The following is a 26,891-nucleotide window of genomic DNA, read 5'->3' on the forward strand; positions in this document are numbered from 1 at the left end:
AGAATAAGGTAATTCTATTGAGAGTATCATGAATTAAGCCAATGGTATAAACTTTAAAACACTTGAGAAAAGGAAATTATGCATGTATAGGCTGGCTTTTCAGACTACTATATGTGAATGGTTGACTTGTACAGATGAATAGATTAAGCAACTGGACACTATTTATAGAAACAATTAGAGTTAGGGATGGAGCAAAACTAATACTCACTCATTCCAAAAGCAGAATGATTCTTGCCAGACTAATATACGTCATAACAAAGCAAAGAGAGCATTGACATAGTATGTCAGTCCCAGCCCATGATTCACTGGGAACCCTCAAAGCATGAGATCCAAACCCAAATCCAAAGTCCACCAACTCCAGAACCTTGGGGTAGCAATCTTCTTCTTCCCACTCTAGGGCATTTCTGCCTCAAGTCCAAGGGAGTATATCAGTTTCTTAAATCTGCTGCAGGTGGGTTGAAGATAAAGCTCAGTTTGCTCTCTGGGAGTTTCACATCAAATTCTTCTGGTGTGGTGCACGGAGGTTGCTGTGCACCCTGAAAGGACAGAGGCTAAAGTCTCAGGAGTCTATAGCCCCTGACCTGAATCACCAAGGGCTGGAGTGAGACTCGGACAAACATGTCTAATAAGGAATCTAGTACGGGTGAATTCTCCCCGTGGGTTCAATATAAGTACTGTAACACATTTTCCCCCCTGATGGCAGGTTGCTCCAACAGGTCAACCCCCCAACGGAGGTCTAAGTGCCTTCTCCAAAGCAGACTTGTCCACCCACCCTCATCTTGTCTTGAATTCCCAGTAAGTTTCACTTATCACTCGTGGAGGAGTGTTTATTGATTTGGGGCTGAGCTTAGAAGAATGCTGTATGGCAGAAATGGATAGGTCTCCTTCTTCACCATCTTGAGAAACTGACCCGAGTTTAGGGGAAGCCTGCTCTGTTGAAGTGGTTTTTAAGATGAACGAGAACGTCTTAAAGGCCCAACATTTGAGCCAACATTCAGATTCTTTCACAGACGGCCTCTAGTGATAGTTTTCTGATCCCATGGTTTAGAACCAGGGAGACTTGTTCAGGGAAATTGGATTCACTCCAGGCATTTCAAAGCAAAGGACGAATTCAAGAACATCATCTTAAAAATCTTGCTGGGGTCAGAGGAGGTATGAACATCGACTGTGACCTTACACCACATATAAAAATTAACTTCAAATAGATCAAAGATATCAAGGTGAAAGCTGAAACTTTGGAACTCTGGGAGAAAATAGAGGGCTCCGCAATGTGTCTGCAACCTAGAATAGGCACACACAAAATAACAAACTAGGCAGGATACAAGAAGCACAAAATAATAAAATAATACTTTTATCAAAAGATACGAATTGTGTCCTTTGGAGGACAGCTTTAAGAACACTGGATGGCTAGTGGCAAGCTGGGAGAAAGCACTTAGAAACTGGGAGAAAGCACTTACAAACTGGGAGAAAGCACTTACTGGCTTATATTCAGAATGTATTTTTTTACAAGGCATTAAAAAGACAAACAACCCAAATACAAACTGGCCCAAGCATGTTAGTGGCCTGACATCTACAATCTACAAGGGAAATATTACAGGATGACCACATTTTATTCATCTATCCTTATCCCCCCCACCCACATCCCATTCCATACACACATACAAACACACCACCGTTGGGGGGAAAAACTGAAGTATAAATAGAAAACTGGGAGTAACATCTACAGAGGGGAAAAATGGAATTTAAAAAAAAAGAAGTTATATCTATAACACAAAAAACGCATGAGCATCATTAGTCACCATGGCAATAAACATTAACACCATAAGGAGATACTAAAACATGCCTACTTGTGTTAGTGTGAGTTTACTAGAGAAAAAAATTCATAGACACTCATATGTGGGTAAGAGAGAAAACTCTATATCAAGGAGTAATTGTTTATTAAGAAAACATCCCAGCCCAGTCCAGTTCAAGTCCATAAGTCTGATATTAACCCATATGTCTGATCCCTGTCTATAAATCCCTCTTCAGACTCATGCAACAAATGCAATGACACTGAATGTAGGAAGATCACTGGCCAGCGGGTGGAAAGTCGTGTGGAACCAGTAGTGGTAGAAGCATCTCAGCTCTGGTGTGGGTCTTCACATGGCTCCTTCAGCTCCCAGGCTCTGGCTCCATCAGCATAGCTCCATCTGGCTTGTCATTAGGAATGTCTTGCATCAACATATGTGAGTCCCACCTCCAGGGAGTAAGACAGGGGTTCCCAGAATCCTCAGAAGGCAGCCATGCCCACCCAGAGGCCTCGTTGGCTATGACCTGATTGACAGGTCTCCGCCCCTTCAAAAGTTGACAGATGATGTAAGTGCCACACTACTGAAACAATGGAAGTCAAAAGACCGATAATACCAAGTCGTGTCAAGGTTACACAAGAACAGGAACCTCAGGACTGTAGATAGGAGTGAAAGATGGTACAACCGCTTTCGAAAACCATGCAGTAGTTTCTATTGTTCTACATACACCTACGACATGACCTTGCAATGGACTTATTGGTGCTTCCCCAAGAAAAATGAAAGCATATGACCTCAAAATGATTGTACACCGTTTGTATCACAGCTGTATTTATGATAACCCAAAACTGGAACTATCACCAGCATCCATCACTTTGTGGATGAATTATCAGTGTGATAGAGTCTTATCCTGAATACTACCCACCAGGCAAAAGGGATAAACTACAAAACCCATGCAGTGCCATATAAGACACATTTCAAAATAAATATGCTGAGTGAACGGAAACAAAAGCCAGGCATTGAAGTACGCTGTATGGCGGCACTGCTGGAGACAGTTCTGGTTGCATACCTGAGGATGAAAGGTTGCGTTGTCCAGTGAGTAGAATCATAGCCAAATACTAAAAATGGTGATAGCCAATGGCAGGTAAATTGTACTTCACCAGGGCTGCGGCCCCAAGAGCAGAAGATGCAGAAGCAGTTCTGTGCTCCAGCCACGTCAGAGTGCTGGGGCTCTAGAAACACCCTTTTGGTCTTCTTGTCTTAAAAAAATAATAATTGCTGTTATCTGTGTCTGTATATCTATCCATGATTCAAAAAGTTCATGGAGACTGGAATTAAAATATAATGGAATTATTTTCACAACTCTTTTGGAAATACACATACACATATTTCCCAATTCAACATTTCTTTACATTTGCAATGTAGTTGCCGCAGGCTGGGTTGGCAAAAGAAACACATTCAGAAACACTCATGTATATATAAGAAAGATCACGGAGTAAATATATATATCAAACATCCTGCCCAGTCCAGATCAAGTCCATAGGTCCAATGTTAGTTCATAAATCCCTCTTCAGACTCACACAACCACAAGCAATAATGCAAAATGCAGGAAGATCACCGGCCAGTGGGTGCAGCCTTGTGGATCCAATGGTGGTGGCTGCATCTCCAGGGCTCTGGCAGGTCTATGGGTGACTCATTGGCAGGAATGTGACGGCAGAGAGAGAGGGGGGCAGTTCCTAGGACACTCCTAATGAAAAGTTCACACCCACAAGGAGACACCACCAGTCTGCGACCTCATGGAGGGCTAGCCTCCACTTTTGTTTGTCAAATTGACAAAAAAAATTATTTAACTACCACAGTAGTATTCCAAAATCTTTTTTAAAATATTGCTTTATTGAAATACAATTTACCTGCCGTCGGCTATCATCATTTTTAGTATTTGGTTGGGGGATGTGATGGATATATGTACTCATGAAGCTGCCACTGGTACAAGGATAATTTTTCTGGAAATGTTGAACATTTCTATTTTCCTTCAAAGTATTTTTCCCCATGCCTTTTTATAATCAACCTCTCCCTCTGCCTCTGGCCCAGGTAACGCTGTTGTGTCTTTTTGTGAATTCTTCATCAGAATTTTCAACCGCAGACTATTGACATTTGAAGATGGGTAATTCTTCATTGTGGGGGATGGGAGATGAGTAGAAAACTCAGAGTCCACCCTCTGATAACGTGAGCACCACTGCCAACACTCCGGAATGAAAAATGACTCGCCTGAACCAGAAGCCTAATTACTTTCCCCTTTCCTCCTGCCTTCCAATCTCATAAGATTGTCTCTCCTTGGGGATCTGGGAAATGCAGTGTTCAAACTCTGGCTCCTTGAAAGAGAGGGGAGCGTAGAAGACAGAGGAGGTCACCGAGTACAGGTAGGGCAAGTCTGGCACTTAGCTGACCATTCTTCACCTATTAGGCAAATCAGCCCTCTACACCCTGAAATTTTCTCCCCTGGCCCCTTGTGCACAGCCACCACCCGTCAATGTTTCTCTGGTGCTAAGCGGGTTTCAGCACGACTTCTAAATGAAGTAGGAAGAAAAGCTTGGAAAATCAACTCCCCTACATCAGCCCCGAAAACCCCTTGGGATCACCATTGTCCACTCACCCAAATGATCACGGCTGTAATCAGGCCTGGGCAAGATTCTGTTTCATTGTACAGAGGAGACTCACCACGAGTTAGGGCCAACTCTACAGAGTCTAACAACAGCTCCATAAATCCTCTTAATCATAAAATTCATGTGTGTGCCTAAAGTGCTCAGGAAATCCCCACTGAATGATTGCAGATATGGATGAAGTAGGTTCGCAAATCATTTTACATGGATGGATCTACCTGATCTCTGCTTGTATCTCTTCATTTTTTTCTGGCAAATTTCCATTTTTTTAGCCCAATTGCATTTCCAGCATTTATGGATGGCCTTCTGTGTACCACCAGGAGCTCTGGTGGCACAGTGGTTAAGTACTTTACTACTCACTAAAAGGTCAGCAGTTCAAGTCCACCAGCCACTCCACAGAAGAAAAATGTGACTGCCTCCTTGGATCAAGTTTTATAGCTTTGGAAACCCTTGTGGGGAGTTGAACTCTGTCCTTTAGGATCACTGTGTCAAGTCACCTCAATGGGAATAGGGTTGACGGTTTGGGGTTTGTATGTACGAGACACTGGGCTTAATGCTTGAGACCTGCAGGAAGTACGAGTTTGGGGCTGTAATGTAAGTTATTGACCATGTAAACTGGACTGTAATGTAAGTTTCTGACATGTTTACTGGATTTTGCCTCCTGTGCAAAAAGGAGTATAAAACTGCAAACCTCACATCTATCCTTCTGTTGGCACTTAGGAAAGCATGGCTCAGTGAATGGAGTGCCAAGGAAACCAGTAAGGAGTTTGAGCAGTTGGAGAAACTCTTTCTCCTGCTGGCTTCAGTATTACAGGGAAAGAAAAGCAAGGATGAAGTGGCAAAGTAAAGTGACACTCAACTCTGTAGTCGAATTCTACATCTTTTATCATGGAACAAGAATTCAAAGGCAGAAAGGTAGTCAGTCATATTTGAACAATTCTAAAAGTGACTCAACCAAGTTGATGAATCTATATCATATGTCTAGAATGCTTGGTTTCCAAAGGTGGCCGACTGTTGCCTGTGAGAGCAACTTACCAGCCAAATAGGAATCGAGCAGCTTTTCCATTCCAGGGAAGAACAGATGGCAATAAGATTGACGTAGGTTAGAATTCCATTTGGGTTAGAATTCCATTTCTGCCACTTTCTGCCTGCTTGGCTCGAGGCCAGTTGACTTGATCAGTTTCACCTATGAAAGGTGGAGTGATAGTGGGGGCTACTGTGTGCTATGAAATTGTGTTTTATGTGAATAAATGTTGGAATCCTAATGCCTCTACCTGTAGAAATAATCCTGGATTTCTTTGTTAGATCATACTTGGATAAAAACTCAAACTCAATACCAACAAGTCGGTTCTGACTCATAGTGACCCTATAGGACAGGGTAGAATTGCCCTTTCGTACTTCAACGGCTGTAATTCTTTATGGGACTAGAAAGCCTCGTCTTTCTCCCTCAGAGGAGTTTATGGTTTCAAACTGGCAAGCCTTGTGGTTAACAGCCCAATGTGTAACCTCTATGCCACCAAAGCCCCTCATGCTTGGATAAGGTGGATTCCAAACCTAAACACCTCTGAGCTATTAAAGGAGCAGTGAGACACAGAGACGACCACACAGAGGGAGAGACAAGGATGGTGATCACCTATAAACCTCAGAACCAGGGGATTTTCAGGACAACCTAGCACAACGACGTCATCACCTAATTTGTTGTAGCTTCCAGAAGTGTGAGGAACTTAATTTCCATTCTCTTAAGTCATCTTCCACTCGCAGTGTCTCTATTAGGATAACACTAGGAATCTAAGACACCTGTCTCATCTACTTATGAGAACAACATTGATGGCGCATGCTTAGCCCCATGCTGGCTACACCGCAGGGCATCAATACATTCTAACCATTATTACTAAGATTATGGTATAATGTGTTAGTCAGGGTGACTAGAAAAACAAATTCATAGATACTCATCTGTGTATAAGAAAGAGTTTTCTATAAAAGAGAAATTGAATATAGAGAAAACCTCCCAGCCCAGTCCAGATCGAGTTCCTAAGTCTGATGTTAGCCCAGATGCCCAGTACCAGTCTGTAATTCCTCTTCAAACTCATGCAACACATGCAACGACTCTCGGTGCAGGAAGATCACAGTTCAGTGGGCGGAAAGTCTTGTGGACCCAGTGGTGGTGGAAGGATCTTAGCGCTGGCGTGGGTCTCCACGTGGCTCCTCCAGCTCCAAGACTCTAGCTGCCAACAACAGCATAGCTCATGTGGCTGGTCAACGGAAATGTCTTGCAGGGAGTGAGTGTATGCCCCCCCTCCAGTAAGCTATTTATCTCCTCAGCACCCCCAATTGAGGTCATCAAGCTGTGACCTGATTGACAGACTAGACTCCACCCCTTCTCTCTTAATATCGTAAGAGTCTCAGGTTGACAACTGATTATGTAACTACCACACATAACCTCTGAGGAAAGCAGGCCACCGATGAGGTCACTCATATGAGGGAAAATTTAAACCAAACTGGAAGTGTATCTCCTGAGAAATTCTTTTTTGTTGTTGTTGTTTTGTTTTTGTTCTTTTTTTACATCATTTTATTGAGGGCTAGTACAACTCTTTTTTTTTTTGCTGTTATTATTGCATTATTTTATTGCGTATATTTTGGTGACTTACACGTGTGATTTCTTTCCTCTGGTCTATGGGCATCTGAGATCAGAATTTTCATAACTAGTTTTTCCTTTTTTTTTAAAGTAGTTAATTAATTTTATTCACAATCCATACATCCATCCATTGTGTCAAGCACATTCGTACATTCATTGCCATCATCATTCTCAAAACATTTGCTTTCTACTTGAGCCCTTGGTATCAGCTCCTCATTTTTCCCCTCCCTCCCCACTGCCCCCTCCCTGGTGAACCCTTGATAATTGATATATTATTAGTATTTTGTCATATCTTACACTGCCTGATGTCTGCCTTCACCCAATTTTCTGTTGTCCATCCCTCAGGGAGGAGGTTATATATATAGATCCTTATAATCGGTTCTCCCTCTCTATCCCATCCTCCCTCCACCCTTCGGGTATCTCCACTCAAACCACTGGTCCTGAAGGGATCATCCGCCCTGGATTCCCTGTGTTTCCAGTTCCTATCTGTACCAGTGTACATGCTCTGGTCTAGCCAGATTTGTAAGGTAGAATTGGGATCATGATAGTGGATGGGGAGGAAGCATTTAGGAACTAGAGGAAAGTTGTATGTTTCATCGTTGCTACACTGCACCCTGACTAGCTTGTCTCCTCCCAGCAACCCTTCTTATTAAGCAAAACAATGCAGAGGAATACATTTTCATAATGAAAATGCACTGCTTTCATTCTGAAGTGAAAAGAATCCAGAGTCTAATTGTCTTTCAAACTAAGATGATGACAGAGGATATATAGGGAGTGCCCCACCGTGAGTAAACTGGATTTAAGAGAAGATATGAAAAGACAGTAACACGTGCAGCCAGTGTGTTTGATCGTGTCTCCCTTGTGGTACTCTTTACAAGAGGGGGGTGGTTGGAAGGGATGTCCTATTTTCCAGAAGATAAGCATCCGTAGCAGTAGATAAAAAGATGCCATTCTTTCTTTGAAGCCTCATGTTTCCAGTCCGTGGGGAAACACGTGCTTTCACGTGATGAGGAGCAGTCCTCAGCAGGCGAGCACAACCTGCGCTTGAGGATCAGGACACACGGGGATTATTCTCACCATCGCTGTAGTTTGCGCTCAAAACAGAAAGCACTTCCTCTGGGGCACTGTTTGTTAATTCTGAGTCCAGAAAGACTATTCCAGCCGCCCACTGCTCAATGCCTTCTATCATAATGTGGCAATAGAGTGAATCAGGTCTCATTTTAGGAGGAAACGTTTTTCTGCTTTAGCTTTGAGACGTTGTCATACAGAAGCAAGTAAGAAATCAGTGACTTCACATGAAAACCGCCATGTCAGGGTAATGAAACACATAGCCAGTGGAACGTACCCCAATTTGGCTTTAAAAACAAAAACCGAACTAGGGTCTTAGATACCATGACTAATTCATGAGCAACAAATGAAGAAATATAAATAAATGGAACTTCATCTGAATTAAAATATTTATGCATCAAAGGACATTGTCAAAAAAGTGAAAAAGACAGCCTACGGAATATGAGGAAACATTGGAAAATGGTACATCTGATAAGGGTTGAATATCTAGAAGTTACAGAGAATTACCATGACTCAATAAGACAGACAACCCAATTTAAACATAAGCAAAGCCCTTGAATAGACTTTTCTACAAAAAAGATGTGCAAATGACCAGATACACACCTGATGATACTGAATATCATTAGTCACTGGGGAAATAAAACCACAATACAATACCACTTCTCGCGCACTAAAATGGTTCCTGTCAATAACACTCAAATGTCACTTCCATCTGGCAGGAAATAAGTTTTGGGTGAGATAGCGAAAAATATGGAAGATTCATATATTGCTGGTGGGAAAGAAAAATGGTGCAGGCACCGTAGAAAACACTAAGAGCTCTTAACAAACAGTCAAGCGAAGCACTGCCGCTCTGTTGCCAGGGGCCAGCAAGTCCGTTCCAACGCTTGGCAACCCTCTGCGCACCCAAATGAAACACCCCGAAGGATTCTTATATTTGAACCCATTGTTGCAGCCACAGTGTCAGTCTATCTGGTTGAAGGCCGCACCTCTGTTTGGAGGGATATGATGTCCTTTACCAAGCATCATGTGCTTTTCCAGGGCCTGGGCTCTGTTGATAACATGACCAAAGGACATGAGACCCAATCACGCCACCCTTGCTTCTAAGGAGCGTTCTGGCAGTACTTCTCCCAAGACAGATTTGTTTGTTCTTTTGGCAGTCCATGATACCTTCAATTATTTTTGCTAACACCATATAATTCAAATGCATCATTCTTTTCACTCTGAATAAGAAGGATGATTCAGTTTCTGACTTTAACATACATACGAGACTATTGAGAATACTGTAAGTTGGGTCAGGTGCACCTTAGTCCTTAATGTAACATCCTTGCTTTTCAACATTTTAAAAAGGTCTTGTGCAGCAGATTCAACACGTTGCATGTGTTCTATGATCTCTTGGCTGCTACTTCCAAGTGCATCGATTGTGGATCCAAGCAAGATTCAATCCTTGACAACTTCAATCTTTTCTCCATTTATAATGACATTACTTATTGGTCCAGTTGTGAAGATTTTGGATTTCTTTACTTTGAGTTGTGATCCATACTGAAAGCTGCCTTCTTTTATCTTCATCAGCAAGAGCTTCAAGTCCTCCTCATTTTCAGTAAGCCAGGCTGTGCCATCTGCACATTGCTGGCTGTTAATAAACCTTCCTCCAATCCTGATGCTGCGTTCTTCTTCAGATAAACCAACTCCTCTGATGATCTGCTCATGATACACATTGAAAAAGTATAGTGAGAAGATACAACTCTGAAACACACTTTTCCTGATTTTAAACCAAGCAATATTTCCTTGTCCTGGTCACACAACTGCCTCTTGATCCATGTACCTGTTTGCAGGACCACAATGAAGTGCTCTGGAATCCCCGCTCTTTTCTGTGTTGTCCAGGATTTTTATGATCCACTCAGTCGAATGCTTTGGTATCGTCAATAAAATACAAGTAAATACTCTGGTATTTTCTGACTACAGCCTAGATCCATGTGACCTCAGCAGTGATAGCCCTTGTTCCATGGCCTCTTCTGAATCCAACCTGAACCTCTGTTAGGTCCCTGTCAATAGACCTACTGCAGCACTTGCTGGATGATCTATTTGCTTTTGATATCATTTTCTATTTGCTTTTGATATCATTAGTGTTGTTCTGTAATTTCTTTTGGGTCACCTTTCTTTGGAATGGTTACAAATATAGATCTCTCCCAGGCAGTTGGCCAAGTAGCTCTCTTCCAAATTACCTGGCATAGAGTATTTCCAGTGAGTGCTTCATCAATTTATTGAAACATTCCAATGGGGTCCTTTGGGGCGCTAATGCTTTCAGGGCAACTTAAACTTCTTATTTCAGTATCATTGGTTGTTGCTCCTGTGCTACCTCCTGAAATAGGGGAATGTTGACTCGTTCTTTTTGTTATAATTCCTGGGCATTCTTTCCATCTTCTTTGGATGCGGTGTTAGGCAGGGTTCTCTGGAGAAACAAAACCAGGACACTTGTGATTATATATATAAGGGGATAGGTTTATACAACAAGAAGGAACATAACACTAATTAGTCTACACAGAAGTACAGAAGATTCATTCCGTTAACTCACTTCCATGGAATAGTTAATATACTGGAAATTCTGAAACTCTCATGGACTTCCAGGTCCAAGATCAAGGAAGCAGACAGTGGAGTCCTCCCTTAGTCAAGGCAAGCAGAGTCTGCCCAGCAAGCAGCCGGGGGGGGGGGGCATGCGGGGGCAGGGGGCGGGGTCAACAACAGTCAGTAGTTCAGGAGCTGAGTGAAGCAGACCCAGATGGGATATTGAATGTAATCAATGCAAGGTAACAGGAGCCACTAACTTCAAGCTCAAGTGATGCATGTACCAGCAGCATGGCAAATAAAGTCTCAAAGGAGCCTCAAGTTCTAGGGACACATTCCACTAGTTGGCTTGGCCCACAGATTGTGTAGCTCACAGGTTGAGGCAGAGAACTAGCTAAAGCAGCAGAATGCTCCAGCATGCTCCAATCACCAGAGAGCAAAGGAGGGAGACCAAAAGAGAGTGATCTCGCAGAGCCATTTATCTCTTTGCCCTCCAATTAAACTGCAACCTGGTTAATCCTGCATGTGCCCATTGGCCAGGTTGGCACACACAAAAACTATCACAGATGCTTCCTGAGCCTGTCAATATTTCAAATAGAGGCTTGAATTTTTTTCTTTAATTCTTCCCATTTACGATATGCATGTTCTTTTTATCTTCTGTTCTTTTTGGATTTTCCAACTCTAGGTCTTTACACATTTGACCATGATGTTTTCCTTTGCCTTCTTGAGCTGCCTTCTGACATTTTCTAACTAGTTCTTTGTCTTTGTCCTTCTCTGCCATTTGCCTTAGCTATTCCATGATTAAGGGCACATCTCTGCATCTTTTCTGACATCCATGCTGATCTTTTTTTCATTCCTGTCTTTTTAGTAACCTTTTGTTTTCTTCATGCATGATGCTCATGACGTCATCCCACAGCTTGTCAACAATCCCACTTCTAGGTATATACCTAAGATACCTGATAGCAGGGACTCAAACACATAGTTACCAGTGTTCACAACATTACTGACAAGAGCCAAAAGATAAAAACAAGCCAGTCTGTCAACATATGCATGGAAAATGAAGTGTAGTATATACACACAATCCAATATTGTTCAGCAATAAAAATGATACTTTTGATACAAGCTCCAGCATGAATAAGCCTTTAAAAACAATATACTTTGTGAAATAAATCAGACACTAAAGGACAAATATCATATGATTCTCCTTGCATACATTGTCTAGAATAAGCAAATGCATGGGAAGGAAAGGTTATGAGTGGTTACCAGAGTCTAGGGATAGGAGCATGCATAGCTATTGCTGCTCTGTGCAGAGAATCAATTCAAGAAGGCTTGAATTGTTCTTTATTTGGACTATTAATTTTGTGCTTAAGGAACCCTGGTGGTGTGGGAGTTTACGTATGAGGCTCCTCACTGCAAGGTCAGCAGTTCCAACACACCAGCTGCTCCTTGATAACTATGAGTAAGAATCGACTCAACGGCAGTGAGTAAAAGTGTGTGTTGGTTGATAAGAAAGCTTGAGAAGTAGTGATATTCACACAGAATTGTGAGTGTGACTCATGCCACTGCATTGAAAACTTACATGTAGTCACTGAAAATTTTGTTATCCATATTTTGTAACAATATATATTTTTTCATCTGAGCCATTCTGTTACTGATGATGTATTTTAGCTTATTCCAGGGCTTGTCACCCATGATGTAAAATGTCTTAAAAGAATGATTCTTAGGCTTTCGTGGGTTGTTGGGGAATTTAATTAAAGCTAACCTTTCTCAAGAAAAAAGAAAATATATATACACATAGTCCTAAAAGTAGTATGTAATTTAGGTACCTGTATGCCCCTTCTAGGTCTACTGATCCTCAGGTTAAGTGTCTCATCCCTAAAATACAGATTTCAGTCAAGTTCATGGTTTCCAGAATAAGATAAATCTGGCTTTGTATCCTGCTTGCAACACAAACTGCTGCAAAACCCAGGGGAATTCTTTTAGCCTTTCAACACCTTTGTTTAAGAAGTTCTGGTGGTGCTGTTGGATAAACACTGGAATAACAACCACACATTTGGCAGTTCAAACTCACCAGCTGATCCCTGAGAAGAAGATGAAGCTATTTGCTTTCATAAAATTTTACAACATCAGAAACCTTAATTTTAAAATACATCTATACATTTGAATTTACCCAATGTCAGTGAGTTAGTTAGATGGGCTTAAATTTTTATTTTCTCACCTGAAAACAAAAATACTAATAGTTCTCATGCCATAGGTTCATTGTGATTATTAAAATACATCAAAAGTACTTGTGTAGTTATGGTATGCATGAAGAATCTAGACCCATTTGATTGTTTTTAGCTATGAAAATATTAAAATTAGGTCCTAGATGGTCAGAGATGAACTTCAAGTTTAATTCATCATGCAATTACCAATGTATTTACTCTTTGTGCAGTACTGTGGAGGGTTCTGGACCTTGGCAAGGAATGGAGAAGTGAAATATACCCACAAAGAGAACAAGCAGATCTCAGATCTTGTATCTTCAGAGACTGATAGTCATCTTGGGCCATTATTATTGATAACTATATGATACCCAAGTAGAATTTCATGTATTAGAAAGAAAAGAGATAAGCCAATTAGTTAATAATGTATTGATTAAATAGCCCTTTTTTTGTAGTGCTACCATGAAAAATATTTTTTGGGGGGGAGGCAAACTGTTTCAAGCTGTGGATAGATTTTTACTGTTGATTTAATGTGGAAACTTTAAAGCACTACTAATAGGTCATCAAGCTCCATTTATAATAGAGTATTTTCTGCCCACCATCTAATCAGATACTCTTTAACACTGTGATAAAGAGATTATTTTCCAAGAGTGAGCATGAAATGACTTAGAATCAATCTTTAAATCCACCCAACCAATTCAGTAAGACCGTATCTCATTACCTTGGATATGGATTTTCAATTGTGCATGATTGCTTATAACAGAAGTATAAACAAAGGAGTCCATGTAAAATTAAGAAGGAGGAGGAGGAAGTGAATCAAGGAGGACCATTTAATGTTTCTTTTGAAATGTATTGATAATCGCTGCCTCTACTCTGAAGTCTGTAGTCAACTATGTAACTTGCAGCTCCATTTCCCCTTCTTGGACATTTACACACATTTCAAACCTTGTTAGGTGTCATCAAGTAGATTCCGCCTCACAGGGATCTGATGTCGAATGGAATGAGACGCTGCCCGGTCACAGTCCATCCTCCCATGTGTTTGCGCCCACTATGTCAGTCCATCGCCTAAGGGTGCCTCGATTGAGCTGATTCTCTATGTCACTAAACACAATGCTCTCTTCCCAAGACTGGTCCCTCCTAATAACGTAACATGCAAAACTGAGTTTCCGATGTCCTCAACTGCTGTCCCTTAGCCACTTCCCGTCAATCAATGGCACCTGGTTTGCTCAAGAAATATGAGAAGTATTCTGCTTTGTTCTTGTGCTGTTGCTGTTCTGCTCTCTTGCTGCCTTTGTCCAATGCATAACTAACGCCCGTAGATTTTTGGTTTTTAATATTTCTTCAATGATACTTCCTTATTTTCATCCCTATTGCCACAACAAGGCATATTTTACCTGTTCCATTCTTAACTGGATTTCCCCTACTCCCTGTCCCTGCCCAAGTCATTCTTCACCCAACAGCAAGAGTGATCTTAAAGTACTGATTAAACCATATCACTTCCTGTTTAAGACCTTTCACTGTCTTCTCAACGTATGAAAACTAAGAGAAGACAGTGTATGAAGTCGATACATAGTACTGTGTCAAAGGGAATAAGAATGGTTTCATCTGTGAAATGGTAATAATAATCATACCCCCATCAAAGAATTATGGTGAGATTTTAATAAGGGTCGATTTGAACTTTCAATAGTTTCACATTCATTTTTAGTAGGGAAAAGGCCAAATCCAACCAAAATGTAGACTATAAATAGCAATTTTATCATCTCAAAGCACTATCGCCTACAACGAACCCTCTAAATCATTCCATGACATTTTCGTTTGTATTTTTGTGACTTCAAAATAAACTTCTCCCAGGATTAAAGGATAAAAATCTATTTTTTAAAATGATAGAGCAACCAAATTTAACTAAAACATAGAGCATGCCAAAGCCTGAATGTAAGTGCTTTCACAACTCTGCAAACAGAAAATGAATAGATGGCGAGGTCGGTTTGGGGTGGCATCATAGAAATTGAACCATTTTGTGCAAATCTCTCATTTGTATTGATTTGAATTCACCCTTGATTTGAGCTGTGCAAAGCACTCTTCATTTCCGAAGGAGCATCATGAATTCAGCAGCCTATAGGTCCGCAGTCCCTGTGACCCCTTTTCTTTCAATTAGCACATTCTCATTTCAAAAACACCAAGATGAGAATGAATTCATGAAATCTGCTGAGACTAGTGGCTGAAAAATCAGGGGTGCCAATTTTACTTTACAAATCAGGCTAGACCAGAAGATGCACACTGGTACAGATAGGAACTGGAAACACAGGGAATCCAGGACAGATGATCCCTTAAGGACCAGTGCTGGGAGTGGCGATTCCAGGAAAGGGAAGGGGAAGGTAAGGTAGAAAGGGGCAAGTGATCACAAAGATTTATATATAACTCTTTCCTTGGGGGGTGGACAACAGAAAAGTGGGTGAAGAGAGATGTCAGACAGTGTAAGACATGACAAAATAATAATTTATAAATTATCAAGGGTTCATGAGGGAGGGAGAGAGGGGAGGAAGGGGGGAAATGAGGAACTGACACCAAGGGCTCAAGTAGAACGCAAATGTTTTGAGAATGATGATGGCAACAAATGTACAAATGTGCTTGACACAATGGATGGATGTATGGATTGTGATAAGGGTCGTATGAGCCCCCAATAAAATGATTGGGGGGGGGGAAACAGGGGTGAAAGTAAGAAGCTACCAGTTTGGGTAACAGTTAGCTCTGTCTCTAGAACTGGGTTAGCTTGCTTTCTGTTCTTCCTCCCGACCCGCTCCACCAACTAGATCCATAAAAATCTCCCCACGATCTAGTCATGGGTTGTCTTCTCTTTGATTGTGAGCTGCAAAGGTCGACTTGTTTTAAATTGAATTGGTTGATGGACCATCTCACATAAATTGAGAATGAACATTAAACTCCCTATAGAATAAAGCCCTCATTTAAAAAAAATTAATCCTCCAGAATAAGAAGTGGCCATTACAAGGGGCTCTGGTGTCATTGTCGATTATGGGCTGGTAACCACTAAATTGATTGGTTCAAGTCCATAAACCATTCTAAGGGGAAAATGTGAGGTTTTCTGTTTCCATGAAGATGTCTAGTCTCAGAAACCCACAGGGGAAGTTCTACTTCACCTTTCAGAGTCTCTAAGAGTCAGAATCAACTTCATGGCCCTGAATTTTTGTTTGTTTGTTTTTTAGCATTAATTACATTTACATATAATGAATTCTTGCACATACTTGTATTGAATATACAAGAATTTTTTTGTCATGATGTTGTCTGGGTCTAATAGAGAGGATTAAGATTTTTTTTTTAATGAAGAGTTGAGGGATTAAAAAGAAAGCCTTATGACCTTGTTTTTCAGTGATAACTCAATTAAATAATTGCTTATTAAATAATTTGTAGTAGCAAGGGCCTACCACAAATGAGGCCCTTGCTAAATTGATATGAACTCACACATAAAGACTATCGAAGCTACTTGTTGTTAGTTAACATTTGGCCGGCCGGGACACATAGCAATATGTGTGTCATAGAGCAAAACAATACGTTGTCCTGCATCATTTTCATGATCACATTATAACCACTCAGCGTATAACCCTAACAGAGCCAAACAACCCCACAAAGTGACACGAGTAATTAGTAATAGCTGAGACAAGAATGCAGCCTTTTAAAGTAAAATAGGTTCTCATAAGTATAACCTTAAATATTATATATTGTTCTTGAGTCGAATGGATGCTGAAAGAGTTCAGTGGATTTATCTTATAAATACACATGGAAGAGCCCTGTTGGCCTGGTAGGCTAGCTGTTGGGCAGCTGATTGGCAGTTCAGCCCAGGAGCTGCTCCCCAGGAGAAAGAGGAAGTTGTCTTCCCACACAGACTGACGGGCTCACAAACCCTAAGGAGCAGTCTGTTCTGTCCTATGAAGTTGCTGTGAGTTGGAATTGACGCAGTGGCAATGTATTTTGAATGCATTGGGTTGTGAAGTCTATGGCAGGAATTCAGTTTCACTGTTTTCAAAGTAGCTGGCTTTATTGAAGCTTTGTTGAGTGTCATTGTTTTAAACAAATAGATTCTTAGAGTTTATGACCCAGAATTCAACTTCTTTTTGCAAATCTCTTATTTATATCTATTGAATTCACATGTGCCTTCAGCTGAGCAAAGCTCCGCTGGGACCAAAGTTGGACTAGAGAGACCCTGATCTGTGTCCACCACTATGAACTTGGTGCACAGAAGGATTTAGAAACTGTGGTAAAGCGCTATCTGTAAGTTGAACATTTCCCTCTGAAAAACCATTTCTCTAAACTTGATTGTTAAGGTCACGACTCTGCTCTCTTCATGTCTCCTTTAAAAAGTCGTAAGCCTTCACTGTCCTTCACAACCTTCCTGTTTTCCTCAGTTGCGCCTCAACGTGAAAAAATAGAAAAGTACATAAATGAATATCAGAATAAAGGCATTAAAACCAACACCGTTCTTTGATATTTAGACATTTTGCTGGACTCGATTGTATTTTTACTCAGAAGGATATTCTAGTGAATCAAACTCTGGATTTTAAAGTTGTATTTATACAACTCACCTCTGTAGTCTCTGCTGTCTAGATTCTCAGTCATACTGAAATCGACACCATTGATCCCCTCCACTCCCCAATCACCCCGGGCAACTGTACATGTTATTGCTATTGCTTTTTTTCCTTATTCACCTGCATAAAATACAAGTTATCCTTTAGGTAGGACTCAGATGAGATATCACATTCCATGGGCAGTCATCTCTAATTCAGCAGATGTTTATGTAGTATTCTTACCTACTTGTTTCATACCTGGTACATCTTCCATCATAGTCCTTATCTCATTATGTCATAATTGGCTAGTGAGAGCTCTTCCTGCCCCACTGTGATAAAGTTCTTGAGAACAGAGATGCTGAATTGCTGTCACTTATTAGGTTGAGTTCTCTAAAGAAGCAACACCAATGAAGCATGTATGTGTTTGTATATCAAAAAGGATTTATTTCAAAAATGGCTTACACAGTTGTGGAAATAGGTTCGGTCCAGTCCAGTTCGAGTCAGGCGATGAGGCCACAATGCAAACATAGGTCAAGGAACCGGACTTACAAAGGGAAAGGGCCAAAAAGACACCAACTCTGCTTGTCTGTCTGTCTCCCCTTTTGACTGATGACGCCGAGGAGGAGTCTTGATCAGTCAGTCAGTCTCCGCCCCTACCCTCTCCCAAGAGTGTCTCATTGACACCCTAACCATCCCACGGACTAAAGAGAATGTATTTACTTTGTCTGTAAACCTTTTCATGTAACTGAAAATTCTTTGGAACCCCATTTATTATCTATAACAAGATTATTTTTAGAAGGAACAGTTTATTCAATCATTCCGCTATTGTTCTTTTTTAACTTTTTTACAATGTTTTACTACTATAAATAAAACCTGAGTGCATTTTTTTCATCTTTAAATTGCCCCCTCTAATATATTCTGGAAAATGAAATAGCCAGGTAGCAATTTTAGTTTTTTTTTTAATTTTAGAGTTTTATATGTAGTCCACCAAAGTATTGTTCTAAGAATCCATCAATGGAAAATATTATAAATCATCCCAATGGAGCATGAGGTAATTCTATCATTAGGTTAGCCAATGGTACATAATTTAAAACACTGTTGAGAAAAGGAAATTATACATGTGTAGATCAACTTTTAGGCTACAATATATGAATTGTCCAACACGATTGAAAGTTTAAGTGACTGGACATTTTTATACAAAAAATGAGGGTTGGAGATAGATCAAAATTTTCAGTAACACTAATTAGCAAAGGCAGAACCATGACCGCCAGACTAACATGTCATTTCTTTAAAAAGAGAGCATGAAAATCGCAAATATATGGTAGTCCTGTCACCATACCTTGAGAAAATCCAAACCAAAGTCCAACGCCCAGCAACTCCATACCTTGAGATAATGGTCATCTGCACCTTCTCCCACTACGGTGGTTCAACCTTAACTCCAAGGGAGTATGTTAGTGTCTTCATTCTGATACAGGTGAGTCTGGTGGAAAGCCCAGTTTTCTTCATTGGGTTTCCGCATGGGATCCTTCTTGTGTGGCCTGTTGTACACCTTGAAAGAGCAGAGTGTAAAGTCTCAGTAGTCTATAGTTTATGTCCTGGAGCACCAAGTTCTAGATAGAAACTAAATCAAACTGCCCAATTCGGTCTCTTGCTTTGAGGGTGCCCCGTGAATGGTGACTCAGGACTATCGAATACTTACTACTTCAGTGCCTTACTCGATTGCTTATGTATCCGTTGTGTGCATGGTTCTGCCCTTGTCAATGAATATTATTGAAAATTAACCCTATTACCAAACCTCATAGTTTGTGTATATAGCATCCAGCTACTTAAGAGTTTAATCTGTCTTCAAGACTTGAAGATAAACAAGCGGCCATACAACTGAGAGGCAACAAAACCCACATAGAAGAAGCACACCAGCCTGTGTGATCATGAGGTATTGATAGGATCAGGTATCAGATATCAAAGACCCCAAACAAAAATTCATATCATTGTGATTGAAAGGGGTACATAGTGGAGACACAAAGCCCATCTGTAGGCAACTGGGCATCCTCTTAAAGAAGGGTCACGGGGAGTCAGGGTGCAGTATAGCATTGATGAAACACACAACTTTCCTCTAGTTCTTTAATGCTTCCTTCCCCTCCGCCCTCCACTATCATGACTCCAATTCTAACTTACAAATCCAGCTAGATAAGAGCATGTACATGAGTAGAGACAAGATCTGGAAACAGGGAATCCAGGATAGATAAACCCCGTAGGACCAATATTGAGAGTAGCCATACCAGGAGGGGAAGGGGAAGGTGAGGAGAGAAAGGGGAACCGATCACAATGATCTACACATAGCCCCCTTCCCAGGTGGATCAACAACAGAAAAGTGGGTAAAGGGAGACATTGGTCAGTGTAAGACATGAACAAATAATAATAATTTATAAATTATCAAGGGTTCATGAGGGAGGGAGGGGGAAATGAGAAGCTGATACCAAGAGCTCAAGTAGAAAGAAAATGTTTTGAAAATTATGATGGCAACAATTGTACAAATGTGCTTGACACAATGGATGGGTGCATGGATTGTGATAAGAGTTGTACAATCCCCCAAAAAAATGAATTTTTTTAAAAAGAGTTTAATCTGTACAAGTCAGCAAGCTATGTTCTGTGAACTGAAGTCAGCGTAAATGTGTAAAATTTCCACTTCTCAACTGTGTTTAAAATTCTATACCATTGGCTAAACTAATGACACTATCAACAGAATTACCTTATGCTTTATGGGGATGATTTATAATGTTCTCATGACCTAGCCCTACTCAGTACTCATCCTCTTGGAGAGATCACTGAAGGTAGAGGTGCTAGGGCAAAGTACAGTGAAGAAAACAGATGGTGCCTGGCCATCAGGAAGAATAGCATCTGGAGGCTTAAAGGCTTGTCTTAAAACAAGCAACCATCTAAGTTAGGCATCACCTACATGGAAGAAGCACACCAGTCTGTGTGATCCAAGGATTATAAATAATAACATTTGGCTCCAACTGACTGAATAGTGTAAGAGCTTAAATAATAAATATTTGGTTTACAGAAAACTATGGATGATGGCAGACCCCCACAATCCATGTGTGGGGTCCAGTAAGTCCCCTCTGAACAGAACAGTGAGATAGGAGATAGGAATGCCCTTGTGCTCTAACAGTGAGCATCGTGAAGTCCATTTTGGCATCTGTAGTTAGATTAAAATGTAATACTTTGTTATTTGATCTCCCTTTTAACCCATTTTAAAGTCGTTTAAATTTGTAATATATTCTGCTTTCTTTTCTGTGGAGGTTTTTCTGTTTTGTCTAGTCCTTGTTATTGAATTTCATTTGTTTATTTGTTTGTTGGCCTCCTTGTTGTGTTCTGTATGAGTTTCTGTATATAAAATCCAGAATAGGCATATTTATAAAGATAATCACTGGATTGATAATCATTTAGGGTCATGGCAGGGGAGGTTGGGGAAAATGGGGAGCTCACAATGATTATGAGAAGAAAGCTTTCTGAAATTGATTTTGGTGATGATTGCATAAAACTTCTAAATGTAGGTGAATGACTACATAACATGATATGTGAAGCATATGTCAATAAAGATACTTTTTTAAGTGTTCAGTGGGAAATATTATACTGAGCACATTTCCCCTGGGTCTTTATAAGTAATGTTAAGTGTTTTCCTCACCCAGTTTATGCACCAACAGAAGTGTAATTACCTTCTCTGAGACAAACTATGCACGCACGCACACACACCTCTTGACTTGAATTTGCAGTGAGGTTTGCTAATCACTTAAGAGTACCTGCTATTTGGTGGTGACTCTAAAATCATGCTACAAGGCAGGAACTTATTGGTCTTCTCCCTCTCCCCCAATCCTGAGAAACTGACACCAGCTGAGGTGAGGCCTCCTTTCTGGAAGTACTTTCTGAGGTGTACGAATAAGGGGTGATACTTGGTTTGCGTATCTTGTTGCCTGAGAGCCTGGACTGGAAGATTAGATGAACTGAGAGCAGAAGCCTGCTTCCATCTTGGTGCTTATCCCTATTTTTGCAAGCTCCTCCAATTTTTGTCCTTTGTGATTGACTGTCTGCACCCAGCAGAGTGGTGTCCAGGTCACAACGTGTTACATGGTTTTGTTACTGTGTTTTAAGGATGCATAGTGTGTGTGTGTGTGTCAGAGTTTCTTTTTCTAGTCTTCTGATGGATGTTTGAATTGCTTCCAGCTTCTTGCTGTTGTGAATTGTGCTTCAGTGAACACCGGACAGCATACATCTGTTTTGATTTGTTTTGTTCTGTCACTTTTATACTCCCTTCTGTCCCTTATAATATGCCCAGCAGAGGGATTGCTGGATCATATGAGATTTCTATTCGCCGTTGTCTTAGGTAGCACCATATTGCTTTGCACCACTGTTTCCAGCTCCACCAGCAGTGTGTGAGTTCCAGTCTCTGAATCCCCTCTCGCGTGTGTTTTTCTCTTTCTAAGTAAGCTATCATTGGGACGGCACACCATCCTCGGGATTTGCAGCTCATCTCCCAGAAGTCCATTCTTTTCATAGGATTGTGAGCATTTTTTCATGTTTGTTAGCCAATTGTGTGTCAGTTTTAGTTAACCATTCATGCCCTTTGTTATTTTCATGCTCTCGTCGCTGTTTTGTGGCATGTGTTAGTTTGGCAGGCATGCCCTCCACTTGCGAATGAGTGCTATTGAAAGTTTTGCCTTATCCCCAGTCTCACCGTTTGTGTAAATAGTGCCCAGTCACTTAAGCTTTGAGTCTGTGCAAGTCAAAAAGCAGGCCTATATATAATCATATAGTTTCCTTTTCTCAACAGTGTTTTCAATTCTATACAACTGGCTAAAGTAACGCTATATCAGTAGAATTACTATAGGCCCCATTGGGAAGATTTAGGAAATGTTATCCAATAAAGGGATAATGATATCTTTAAAATGAACTTATAAAAACCACAGAGACCTGAGTGGACTTTGGCTTACACTTAATCATAGCCCTAATCTAGGAACAATTCGTTCTTATGACATAGCCTTATTCAAAACGTGCCCTCCTGTCGAGATTAGTGCAGATAAGGGTGTGATAGCAACGTGTGGTAAATACATCACACAACGCCTGGCTAGCAGAAAGAATAACCACCGGGGTCTTTAAGGTTTGTCTTAGAACAAGCAGCCATGTAAGTTATGTGTCAACTAAGTCCACATGGAAAAAGCTCATCAGGCAGGGTGATCCAAGGATTATAAATACTAAAATCAAGCTCTTGAGGAAGTAATGGTCTCAGAGCTGAAATATTGAACACCCTGTTTTCAGAAAACTATGAATGACTGGGGAAATGTCAAGGTCACTTGTAGTGCCCCATATGGATAAAGCCTCTGGTACATACCCTCTGACCAGAGTCCAGGGATGTCTATGGTCTTGCCACCAGCCAGAGAACATTGTAAAATCTCTGTGGCAGATGCAGGTAGGTTGAAATGTAACACTTGATCTCCCTTTTACCCATTTTAAATTCCAGTTTTTAGTATTTTCTGCTTTCTTTTTTCCCCCATTTCTATTGGCCTATGATTCACATATCACACAAATCAGTAGGTCAACCACATGAAGAAAAGGGTGATATGATCATCACAATACCTTTTAGAACCTTTGATTCATTTTGTTCCCATCAATATTAGCTCCCATTTGCCCCTACCTTCCCCTGCCATGCCCCAAAGAACCATCAATCCAGTTCCTGTTTCTGAATGTTTATCTCTCCTGGATTTCATACCCAGAAAAGCATAAAAATCAAGACCAAAAGACTAACAACAATGACAAAGTAAAACAGATAGAAAACCTCGATCAAAAGGAAAGCAGAAAATATTAAAAGCTAGAACACATTTAAAATGTTTCAAAAAAGGAGATCAACTGATGAGGTGTCCCATGGTACCCTAGCTGCATCCGCCATCACCACTTTCCCATGCACTCTGCTCAATAGCAAGGCCGTACACATCCCACATGTAAGGTCAGAGAGGGTTCACCAGGGGTTTAATTCGCTTGTAATCCCTCATCACTTTTTTGTTTAATGGAAACAACTGTAAAATGGGTCAAAAGGGATCTCAAATGATATATTATTGCACTTTAGCTTCACTGCAGCTACCATAACCAACTTTATGATACTCTCTGTGGGGTGACAGGCTGTGCACACCACTCGGCTGCGATCAGAGGGATTCTCAGGAGGCTTAGTCCACGTGTGGGGGGAGCCTGCCAATGGGTCTGGGGCGCTACTTGCATCGGTAGCCTTTTGCAAAACAGGTGTTCACAATTTTCTGCTTTCTTTTCTATTGAGATTTTCCTGTTTTATTTTGCCATTGCTGTTAGGTCTTTCTGTTTCTTGATTTTGTTTGTACATTTTTTCTGAATATGAAATCCAGGGTAGGTAAATCTCTAGAGATAGTCACTGGATTAATAATTACCTGAGGACATGGCAGGGGAGGTTGGGGGCTAATGGGGAGCCAAAACAATCACTTCAAGAAAGAAGAAATTGTTCTAAAATTGATTGTGGTGATTGATTGAACAACTCTTCTTAGAATGATTGATGATTGAATTGTATGATGTGTGAATTATATGCCAATTCAAAAACTAGCAGAACCGAATGCTTCTCTTCAAGGCCCAGCGCTGAGTGGGTGGGAGCAAGGATAGGTAAAAGAAACCTAGCCTCCATGTACACTGGTGCAAATAGGAGCTGGAGGCACAGGGAACCCAGGACGAATGATCCCTTCAGGACCAGTGGTGGGAGGGGCAATACTGGGAGGGTAGAGGGAGAGTGGGTTGGAAAGAGGGAACTGATTACAAGGATCTACATGTGACCTCCTCCCTGGGGGAAGGACAACAAAAAAAGGGGGTGAAGGGAGACGTTGGACAGGGCAAGATATGACAAAATAATAATTTATAAATTATCAAGGGCTCATGAGGGAGGGAGGGGGGAAAAGAGAACCTGATGCAAAGGGCTTAAGTGGAGAGTAAATGCTTTGAAAATGATGAGGGCAATGATGTACAGATGTGCTTTACACAATTGATGTATGGATGGATTGTGATAAGACTTGTATGAGTCCCTAATAAAACGTTTAAAAAAACAAAACAAAAAAAACCTAGCCTCCATCCTCAAAAGGACCGCCCCTCATAAGGTCATTAAGTTCTCCAGTAACTGTGAAGCAAATTGGTAACGAGTGATAGGGGATGACAATCTCTCAAATCAAGGCTGCAGTTAAAAAGAGAAACGGAAAGGAAAAAAAAAAATCATCAATGATTCTCAACTGTCCTAGATCCTGCCTTCGAGAACAAAGATTCCATAGACAAGAATGAGTTTCTGATGTTTACCATATGTTTACTGTCATCGACATTACATTATCCTGTTAATTGAACAGGGAAAAGATGGGGCGTTCTACTCGTGTAAAGAGTTCCAGTCTCGGAAACCCACAATGATAGTTCTACTCTGTCCTGTAAGGTTGGCATCAACTCAATGGCAGCAAGCTGGGTTTTTAGTTGGGTTAATTGTATAATGGCAATACCTGTCCATTTTTCTATCACACTGTTAGTTTTTCCTGATTTTAAAGCTCTTCATGCAGTGAGAATAAAATCATTTGACTGAAAAAATTGTATATTTCCCATTTGTCAAGTACATTTTAACTTTTTACATTGTCTTTCACAGTTAAAAATCTTGGCCATATGTATCTATCTTTTCTTCTGCAAACGATCCAATTGCTTTTCTCTGTAGAGTACCCTTCCCTATCTAAATTGATTAGATAGGTATTTCCCCACTTAGATACATGAGGGGGCTTCAAAAATTTGCAGGAAAATGCCATTCTTTTTCCAAGAACATTTTGAAGCCACCTTGTGTACTTGTTATTTGTTGTTGCTAGTTGAAGTCAAATTGATTCCCACTCCTGGTGCCCCTGGTGTGCAGAGGACCACTACCCCATAGGGTTTTGAAGGCTGTGACTTTTTGGGAGGGCATCCCTAGGCAAGTCACCCCTTGGGGGTTCAAGCTGCCAGCCTTTGGGTTGGTAGTTGAGCATCTAACCATTTTTACCCTCTAGGGCCCCCTCAGGAGAGATAAGCTTTATCTAGCTTTCTTACACTTTCTTTCTTTTCCTTTTATTTAAAAAAAATACATTTTACTCTTTGACCTATTTAGAATTTATTTTGGAGTCTGGTGTAAGATCAACCTCTAGCTAGAATTTTTACAGAATGACCTATTTTTCTTAATACCATCTCTGGGCTTTTAAAGAAATCTTCTTAGAGGCAATTGTATTAAAATAGCCAACATCCAAAGTCATAGCTTGCTGATGACCATGAACTCTGCTTCCTCCTCCCAGGTGAGCAAGAGCCAGCTGTAAGCAGTGATTCTGACATCTCCCTGATTATGGCTATGGAAGTTGGACTGTCTGATGTAGAACTTTCCACTGACCAGGACTGCGAAGAAGTGAAATCGTGAACTGGAAAACACAGACAAGGGGGATGGTAGGACCCAGGGAGAAAACGGGGAGAAGTGCTCCAAGACTCGGACCAGGCACACGCGGCTCCCCGACACTTTGGCAACCCCAGGGAGCTCCACTCAAGAGGGGTCCCGAAAAGCAATATCCAAAGTCACACTCATCACGTTGCAGTTCCTCTATCTCTACAACAGTCAATGGCCTTGGCAGCTTGTAAGATGAAAGCTGATTGTCCCTTCCATGTCCTTGTAGACCCTCACCTGCAGAAGCTCCTGGAACAGTGACTGGAAAGGCACCAGGAGGGTTTCTTTGTTTCATGTCAATCGCCACCCCGCCCCACTCCCCCCTTACACCCCAGTCTTATTGTCCTTGGTTTGGGAATGTTGTTTGATTTCTTTGGCAATTTCTTTTTAAAGACTGTTTGTAGTTACTTCACCCCACGCCTTTGTTGTTGTTTATTTGTTTATGCTGTTGTTGTCTCATAGTTCCTGCTATCACTTTGTATGCCATCCTTAATCCAGAAGACCGTAACCCTTCAGCAGGAAGTGTGCATGACTTTGGAAAGGGCCTCAGCACCCAGAAACAATCTAAAGCCAGCTGTCTTTCATTAAGAATCCAAATGATTTTAAGTGGGTCTTGGAAATCCCAGCTGTCAGAGACTCCAAGACTTGGCTCTGAATCTGCTAAGATGAGACCATTACTCATGAATGTAAGCGATCACATTGTCAGAGACTCCAACACTTGGCTCTGAATCATGAGACCATCACTCATGATGGGAAGCTTCATCACATTGACTTCCACTTGCCAAGCTCCCTAGACTCCACCGGAGGAGAGAGGGGAGCTCTCAGGGGAAGCACTACAACTCATCTGGGTCTTACAGTTGTAGGCTGGAATTCTCAACTCCGAAGCCCCTTCCAGGGCATTTTAATGCCC

The 26,891-nt window shown here is 41.0% G+C and overlaps 1 protein-coding gene across 2 annotated transcripts in view; it reads left to right on the forward strand.

The window, feature by feature from the left end:
- RNF150 (ring finger protein 150) overlaps positions 1 to 26,398 on the forward strand; it is a 355,784-nt gene extending 329,386 nt beyond the window's left edge. For both annotated transcript variants that reach the window (XM_075543760.1, XM_075543759.1), the window contains exon 7: positions 25,842 to 26,398. In XM_075543760.1, coding sequence (XP_075399875.1) covers positions 25,842 to 25,960 — 119 coding nt within the window. In that variant the 3' untranslated portion in view covers positions 25,961 to 26,398. The remainder of the gene's footprint in view (positions 1 to 25,841) is intronic.
- The last annotated feature ends 493 nt before the right edge of the window (positions 26,399 to 26,891 follow it).

This window comes from Tenrec ecaudatus, chromosome 3 (genome assembly GCF_050624435.1).
Source record: "Tenrec ecaudatus isolate mTenEca1 chromosome 3, mTenEca1.hap1, whole genome shotgun sequence".
Lineage (NCBI taxonomy): Eukaryota > Metazoa > Chordata > Mammalia > Afrosoricida > Tenrecidae > Tenrec > Tenrec ecaudatus.